Source organism: Cebus imitator, unplaced genomic scaffold (genome assembly GCF_001604975.1).
Source record: "Cebus imitator isolate Cc_AM_T3 unplaced genomic scaffold, Cebus_imitator-1.0 Scaffold478, whole genome shotgun sequence".
Lineage (NCBI taxonomy): Eukaryota > Metazoa > Chordata > Mammalia > Primates > Cebidae > Cebus > Cebus imitator.
In genome coordinates, this window is record NW_016107793.1 from 974,991 (window position 1) to 983,697 (window position 8,707).

An 8,707-nucleotide genomic window follows, 5' to 3' on the forward strand; every position below is an offset into this window, starting at 1 on the left:
AGTAGAGACGGGGTTTCACCATGTTGACCAGGATGGTCTCGATCTCTTGACCTCGTGATCCACCCGCCTCGGCCTCCCAAAGTGCTGGGATTACAGGCGTGAGCCACCGCGCCCGGCAGTTACCCGGCTAATTTTGATATTCTCTAGTAGAGTCAGGGTTTCACTATTTTAGCCAGGCTGGTCTTCAACTCCTGGCCTCAAAACAATGATCTTACCATGTGGGGTGTGTACAGTTGCCTTTTTTTTGTTTTGTTTTGTTTTTTTTGAGACAGAGTCTCCCTGTTTTGCCCAGGCTTGAGTGAAGTGGCATGATCTCAGCTCACTGCAACCTCTGCCCCTGGGTTCAAGCAATTCTGTCTCAGCCTCCTGAGTAGCTGGGATTATAGGTGTACACCACCACGCCTGGCTAGTTTCATATTTTTAGTAGAGATGAGGTTTCACCATGTTGGTCAGGCTGGTCTCAAACTCCTGACCTCAGGTAATCCACCCACCTCGGCCTCCCAAATTGCTGGGATTACATGCATGAGCCACCGTGCCTGGCCTAATCTTTGTATTTTTAGTAGAGATAGGGTTTCATCATGTTGTCCAGGCTGGTCTCTAACTCCTGATCTCAGGTGATTCACCTGCCTCTGCCTCCCAAAGTGCTGACATTACAGGCGTGAGCCACCATGCCTGGCCATACAATTGCCTTCTATAAGTTTTATATTTAATATGACATTTTTATTTCCCTATATTACTAAAAACTTCTTTATAAGCATTTTGGTGACTGCATCATACCACATTTAACATTCCTCTAATGCTTAACATTTAATCTCCCTACTTTTTTGGTGTTACAAATAACACTACAGTGAACATCTCTGTAGAACACTTTATCATATTTCAGGTTATTTTCTGAGAAAGGACTCTATAGCTCTCATTTTTTTGAATGTGCATTAAATAGTTCTTCCAGACTTACTTACCCTTTCACCTCTGATGCCTCTCTTCAGTATCTTAAAGAATGACCTTTTTCTCTTAACAACCATTATACTTCTTTTCTGATGTTAAAAATCCACAGTTCAACCCAAATCTTTCTTCTCCCGTCCTGAAAAAAAAAAAAGAAAAAAACATCTATATTCATTTTAGAAAAGTTGGAAAATGGTAGGCTGGGTTTGGTGGCTCATGCCTGTAATACCAGCACTTTGGGAGGCCAAGAGTGTGGATCACCTGAGGTCAGGAGTTCGTGACCAGCCTGACCAACATGATGAAACCCCATCTCTACTAAAAATACAGAATTAGCCAGGCGTGGTGGTACATGCCTGTAATCCTAGCTACTCGGGAGGCTGAGGCAGGAGAGTCACTTGAACCCGGGAGGCAGAGGTTGCAGGGAGGCAAGGGTTATAGTGAGCTGAGATCACGCCATTGCACTCTAGTCTGGACAACAAGAGTGAAACACCATCTCAAAAAAAAAAAAAGGAAAAGTTGGAAAATATTGAAACACACTCTACTTTCTATGCTTTTGATCTTTTTTTCCATGCAGTCACCTATGTGTTTTTTTGTTGTTGTTCTATAAAATTGAGGACATAGGCTGGGCACGGTGGCTCAATCCCAGCACTTTGGGAGGCCAAGGCGGGTGGATCACTTGAGGCCAGGAGTTCCAGACCAGCCTGGCCAACATGGTGAAACCTGGTCTCTACTAAAAAATATAAAAATTAGCTGGGCGTAGTAGTGCGCACCTATAGGCCTAGGTACTTGGGAGGCTGAAGCAGGAGAATCACTTGAACCCGGGAGGCGGAGGTTGCAGTGAGCCAAGATCGCAGCACTGCACTCCAGCCTGGCGACAGAGTGAGACTCTGTCTCAAACAACAAAAAATTGAGTATATAAGAAGCAGATTGATATGTAACTTGAGTTTTTTTTTGTTGTTTTTGAGATGGAGTCTTGCTCTTTTTGCCCAGGCTCAAGTGTAATGGCACGATCTCAGCTCAGTGCAACCTCTGCTTCCCATGTTCAAGTGATTCCCCTGCCTCAGCTTCCTGAGAAGCTGGGATTACAGGCATTCGCCATCATACCCCACTAATTTTGTATTTTTTTAGTAGACACCAGGTTTTACCATGTTGGCTAGGCTGGTCTCAAACTCCTGACCTCAGATGATCTGCCCTCCTCAATTTTCCAAAGTGCTGCGATTCCAGGCACGAGCCACCACACCTGGCCCGTAATATGCTTTTCTCACACTTAACACCACAAACAGAATATTTTCTCATAAAATATTCTACAACATGTACATTACTTTTTTAATGACTTGCTGAAACAAAATCAACAGGCAGAGAAATTGAGATTTCCTATACTGAAAAACCATTGTGGGAAAGGCCAGCAAATTTCTTCTGGCTTGCCCAAAATCCTAAAAATTTCCCCAGTTGAAGTGGTATGGATATGGAAGAGCATCTGAGCTATCTCATCTGAGAGTCCTGCTGAGTCCCATCCTTCCTCCACCACGGGTGGGGGCTTCTGGGCCCCACATTTTTTTTTTTTTTTTTTTTTTTTTTGAGATGGAGTCTCGTCTGTCACCAGGCTGGAGTGCAATGGTGCAATCTCAGCTCACCGCAACCTCCTTCTCTTGGGTTCAAGCGATTCTCCTGCCTCGGCTTCCCAAGTAGCTGGGACTAAAGGTGCATGCCATGTATTTTTAGTAGAGATGGAGTTTCACTATGTTGGCCAGGCTGGTCTCAAACTCTTGACCTCATGATCTGCCTGCCTTGGCCTCCCAAAGTGCTGGGCCCTACATTTTTAAAGCAATTATTGCTAGGTTGACACCATTCCAGCCACATTGACTTGTTCGTGAGTCATGGCATCAACTTTATGAGGCAGCAGCACAGCCCACAGTCAGCATCAAGATGTAGGTTGATGCACAAGAGGTTCACATGTATGCCCACACCAGGCTCTGATTAACTGAATTCATTGACCAGAATCAGGGATATTTTCTGAAGGTGAAAATATGAGCTATAGCCTTTAGGTCTTCTTGCCACACTCTGGCAGCCTAGCATAGCAAAGAGAGCATAGGCTTTAGGCTCACAGACCTGGCTTCACTCACTAACTGGGTCACCTTGGGCAAATCATTTCACTCATCTGAGCCTTGGTTTTTCTGAATAATGTGGCAAAGTGATACCTATCTAATTGGGGTAGTTCTGAGGACCAAAGGAGAAAATGTATGTACAAAACACATAACTAAGGCCGGGCGCGGTGGCTCAAGCCTGTAATCCCAGCACTTTGGGAGGCCGAGATGGGTGGATCACGAGGTCAAGAGATCAAGACCATCCTGGTCAACATGGTGAAACCCCGTCTCTACTAAAAATACAAAAAATTTGCTGAGCATGGTGGCGCGTGCCTGTAATCCCAGCTACTCAGGAGGCTGAGGCAGGAGAATTGCCTGAACCCAGGAGGCGGAGGTTGCAGTGAGCCGAGATTGCGCCATTGCACTCCAGCCTGGGCAACAAGAGCGAAACTCCATCTAAAAAAAAAAAAAAAAACAAACAACACATAACTAAATGTGTTATACTTAGCCTATACTCACATTATACTCAGCCTATAATGCAATGTAGCCTAAAAGTCATTGCTAGTATGGTTACCTTTTCTTTTCTTTTTTTTAAGACAGAGTCTCGCTCTGTTGCCCAAGCTGGAGTGCAGTGGGGCCATCTTGGCTCACTGCAACCTCCACCTCCCGGGTTCAAGCAATTCTCCTGCCTCAGCCTCCCAAGTAGCTGGGATTACAGGTGTGTGCCACCACACCCAGCTAATTTTTTTGTATTTTTTTAGTAGAGATGGGGTTTCACCATGTTGGCAAGGCTGATTTCAAACTCCTGACCTCAGGAGATCCTCCCGCTTCAGCTTCCCAATGTGCTGGGATTGCAGGCGTAAGGATCCCAGGTGTGGGATTACCACACCTTGCCACATGGTTACCTTTTCTAAATGGCCCTGTATGAGCTCCAGGAACTCAAGCCTCAATTTCTGTATCTATGCATTGGTTCCCAGTTCTGCAACTGTGTTATTTTAAGGATGAGAATTAAACTCCCAAACTTGTTGTCCCACTTGTGAAGTTCTGAGAAATGCTGAAGTATCCCTGCAAGAGTACAAGTAGCATCTAGTCTATTGTAATTTGGCAACTTGATAGGAGAAGTTTAGAGTATCCTAAGAATATGAGAAAATCGGGATTGATGTGCTTATTAAAGTAGTTAAAGCTACTGAATGAAATAGCCTGTCTTTGGGCTCCCTCAAATCTTCCCAGTTTTCCCATTTAGAGAATGCATTCACTGTGCTATTCACATAGGCAGCACCACATCTGCAAGTGGGATTAACAGGTGACACAGCCTCTCTTTCAATTCAGCATACTCAAAAGTCTGGCACCTTCTGAGTTTTTTCATTGTTTCTGTTTGAACTCTCTCACCGCAGCTCTGTCAAAACGCCTTACAAATCCTTTCCTTATGGCCTCCACCTTAGCCTTGCACCAGAATAGAGAGATGATAGACCCAGACAAGTTCTGCAGCCTCTGCCATGCGACTTTCAACGACCCTGTCATGGCTCAACAACATTACGTGGGCAAGAAACACAGAAAACAGGAGACCAAGCTCAAACTAATGGCGCGCTATGGGTGGATGGCGGACCCTGCTGTCACTGACTTTCCAGGTGAGGGGGCCTAGCTCACACCCAGAGCTGGACCAGGGCTTGGCCATTGGGGCTCTCTAGACCAGCCGACGTTGTAGTTTTCCTCCCTAGGTCTTTTAAGTAGGGTTTGCAAACTCAGATGCCTACAGAAGCCAGACGAGAAATTTAAATGAGTGAGAGCTAGGAAGGGGATGTGGACAGCCGAAGAGTGAATGCCACTCCTAGTCAGTTGTAGATGGTTGTTGCCATATCTTTCAGGTTTTCAAAAGACTCTGGAAAACCAGATTTATATAGAAATCCCTCTGATTTTTAAATGTGTAACTAAAAATTTTTAAGCCCAACCCGGCATGGTAGCTTATGCTTCTATCCAAACACTTTGGGAGGCCAAGGTAGGAGGATCGCTTGACCCCAGGAGTTCGAGACCAGCCTGGGCAACATAGCGAGACCCCATCTCTATTAAAACTTTAAAAAAATTAGGGGGCGTGGTGTCACATGTCTGTATTTCCAACACCTTGGGAAGGCTGAGGTGGGAGGATAACTTGAGCCCGGCAGATCAAGGCTGAAATAAGCTATGTTTGTGCCACTGCATTTCAGCCTGAGCGAGAGCCAGACTGTGTTTCAAAAAAAAAAATTTTTTTTTTTTTTTGAGATGGAGTCTCACTCTGTCTCCCAGGCTGGGGTGTAGTGGTGCAATCTTACTTCGCTGCAACCTCTGCCTCCTGGATTCAAGCGATTCTCGTGCCTCAGCCTCCTGAGTAGCTAGGATTACAGGTATGTGCCACCCTGCCTGGCTAATTTCCAGCTAATTGTTTTTGTATTTTTAGTAGAGACAAGGTTTCACCATGTTGGCCAAGTTGGTCTTGAACTCCTGACCTCAAGCAATCCACCCACCTTGGCCTCCAAAGTTCTGAGATTTACAGGTGTGAGGTTCTGATCTAATCCTCCTGTAATTCCAGCTACTTGGGAGGCTGAGGCAGGAGAATCACTTGAACCCAGGAGGCAGAGATTGCAGTGAGCTGAGATCATACCACTGCACTCCAGTGTGGGAGACAAAGCGAGACTCTGTCTAAGCCACCTACGCCCGGCCAAAGAAAAAAAAATATTTTATTTATTTATTTATTTATTTATTTAAAAAGACGGGGTTTCACCATGTTGGTCGGGCTGGTCTTGAACTCCCAACCTCAGGTGATCCGCCTGCCTTGGCCTCCAAAGTGCTTGGATTAGAGGTGTGAGCCACCACGCCTGGCCAAAAAAATTATTTTTAAACCCTATGTAAGTCAAACCTGTCTACAAGCCAGATTTGGGCCAAGGACCCTCAGTGGATTGGATCAGAACCTCATGTTCTGATAGTTCTTACTTTATACCTCCACATTGGTGAAACCCTGAGAGGGAAAAGGTTGCTTCCTATCAGCAGAATTTAGACCACTACATTAAAACTTTGCCTCCCCCATTCTCTGGTTGTGGTTATATTAAAGAGATACTGGTACCAAGAAAAACTAATAAAACTGTACATACACATGGTCCCCAACTTCCTATGGTCCAACTTTATGATTTTCCAACTTTATGAAGGTGTGAAAGCTATAGATGTTCAGTAGAAACTGTACTTCTCTTGCACTGCTAGGCAATAATTTGTAATAGATTTATCCAGATGTAACCCCATTGTAAGTCAAGGAACATCTGTAGAGAAAGAGAGAAAGCATGGAAATCTTCTCTTGACTTGCAGGACCCATTCACCGTTCATTGGTAAAGAATGAATTCCTTGCTTTTATCTTTTTTTTTTCTTTTTTTTAAGAGACAGGGTCTCTCTATGTTGCTTAAGCTGGTCATGAACTCTTGGGCTCAAGTGATCCTCCTACCTTGGCCTCCCAGAACACTGTGATTACAGGCATGAGCCACTACACCCAGCCTACTTTTATTAAGCATGCATTTAAGTCTTGCTCAAAGTATTTATATATTTTGGTACTTTTAATGCTGTTTTAAAATGAACATTCCTGGGCCAGGCGTGGTGGCTCATGCCTGTAAACCCAGCACTTTGGGAAGCCAAGGCAGGTAGATCACAAGGTCAGGAGTTCAAGACCAGCCTGGCCAAGATGGTGAAACCACATCTCTACTAAAAATACAGAAATTAGCTGGGCATGGTGGCGGGCGCCTGTAACTACTTGGCTGGCTGAGGCAGGGAATAGCTTGAACCCGGGAGGCAGAGGTTGTAGTGAGCCGAGATCACGCCATGCACTCCAGCCTGAGCGACAGATAGAGCAAGACTCTGTCTCAAAATCTAAATAAAATAAAATAAACATTCCTTAAAGACTGGAAAGGTGGTCTTCCTTACTTTGAGACTGAGTCTCGCTCTGTCACCCAGGATGGAGTGCAGTGGTGTGATCTTGGCTCACTGCAACATCCGCTTCCCAGGTTCAAGGGATAGAAGATATGTTCCAAAACCCCCCGTGGATGCCTGAGATGGCAGATAATACAAAACTCTCTATATATGCTATGTTTTCCTATCTGAGAACCAAGTTGGCTAAGTGACTAATGAGAAGATAGCATATACAGTGTGGTGAACAAAGGGATGATTTGCATCCTGAACAGGGTAGAATGGGATAGCCTGAGATTTCATCACTCTACTCAGAATGGCCAGCACTTTAAAAAACTTGTGAATCGTGGCCTGGTGTGGTGGCTCACGCCTGTAATCCCAGCACTTTGGGAGGCCGAGGCGAGTGGATCACCTGAGGTTGGAAGTTCGAGACCAGCCTGATCAAGATGGAGAAACCCCAACTCTACTAAAAATACATGGTGGTGCATGCCTGTAATCCCAGCTACTCAGGAGACTGAGGCAGGAGAATTGCTTGAACCCGGGAGGCGGAGGTTGTGGTGAGCCGAGACCACGCCATTGCACTTCAGCCTGGGTAACAGGAGCGAAACTCTGTCTCAAAAAAAACAAAACAAAACTTGTGAATTGTTTATTTCTGGAATTTTTATTTATTTATTTATTTTTGAGTTAGGGTCTTGCTCTGTCACCTAGGCTGGAGTGCAGTGGCACAGCTGTGGCTCACTGAAGTCTCAGCCTCTCAGGCTGAAGCATCCCTCCTACCTCAGCCTCCCAAATTGCTTAACTACAGGTGTGCACCACCACATCTGGCTACTTCTTTATTTTTTGTAGAGCCAGAGTCTCACCATGTTGCCCAGGCTGGTCTCAAACTCCTGGGCTCAAGTGATCCACCCATGTTGGCCTCCCAAAGTGCTGGGATTATAGACATGAGACACCATGCCCAGCCTGGCTTTTTTTTTTTTTTTTTTTTTTTTTGAGACTGAGTCTCGCTCTGTTGCCCAGGCTGGAGTACAATGGTACAATCTTGATTCACTGCAACCTCCACCTTCTGGGTTCAAGTGATTCTCCTGTCGAAGACTTTGAGTATCTGGGATTATAGATGCCCGCCACCATGCCTGGCTACTTTTTGTATTTTTAGTAGAGATGGGGTTTCATCATGTTGTCCAGGCTGGTCTCAAACACCTGACCTCAGGTGATCCACCCACTTCATCCTCACAAACTGCTGGGATTACAGGCATGAGCCATTGTACCTGGCGCTAATATGTAGATTTTTGTGAGACTTCATATAGCTATCCCTGAAATTTGGGGCACTACGAGAACTTGAGAAATTTACTTCATAAATGTGTGGAAACTGGAAATTGATTGTATATCTTTGGTAATAAAAAGATAATGTCAGTGTTTTCAACAGAAAATATTGACCCTGAGTCACAAAATAAAGAATGTGGTCCCAAAGTCCCATACCGTAATAATAATTATAAACATCCTGGTGTCCAGTCTAGGTAGACTTGGTAGGGTAAAAATATTACCTTGCTTTTCCAAAGGTTCTGTTTTCGTTTTCTTGACATAAATTTGGCCCTGTTGAGTCCTTTTTAATTTGAACAAGCAACGTATCTCCGCCTGCCTCAGGAATAATTTACAGATTAACATAAAAACTAGGGCCAGGCACAGTTGCTCATGCCTGTAATCCCAGCACTTTTTGAGGCCAAGGTACGCAGATCACTTGAGGTCAGGAGTTCAAGGCCAGCCTG

General features: G+C 44.9%; 1 protein-coding gene across 7 annotated transcripts in view; it reads left to right on the forward strand.

Annotated features, from left to right (window-relative positions):
- The window catches only part of ZNF346 (zinc finger protein 346), a 56,142-nt gene that overhangs the window by 32,859 nt on the left and 14,576 nt on the right, over positions 1–8,707 (forward strand). For 3 of the 7 annotated variants that reach the window (XM_017512834.2, XM_017512836.2, XM_037732880.1), the window contains one exon: positions 4,421–4,654. The exons of 2 other annotated variants lie outside the window; for them this stretch is intronic. In XM_017512834.2, coding sequence (XP_017368323.1) covers positions 4,421–4,654 — 234 coding nt within the window. The remainder of the gene's footprint in view (positions 1–4,420; positions 4,655–8,707) is intronic. 2 more of the 7 variants (XM_017512835.2, XM_017512839.2) reach the window with 1 other exon arrangement.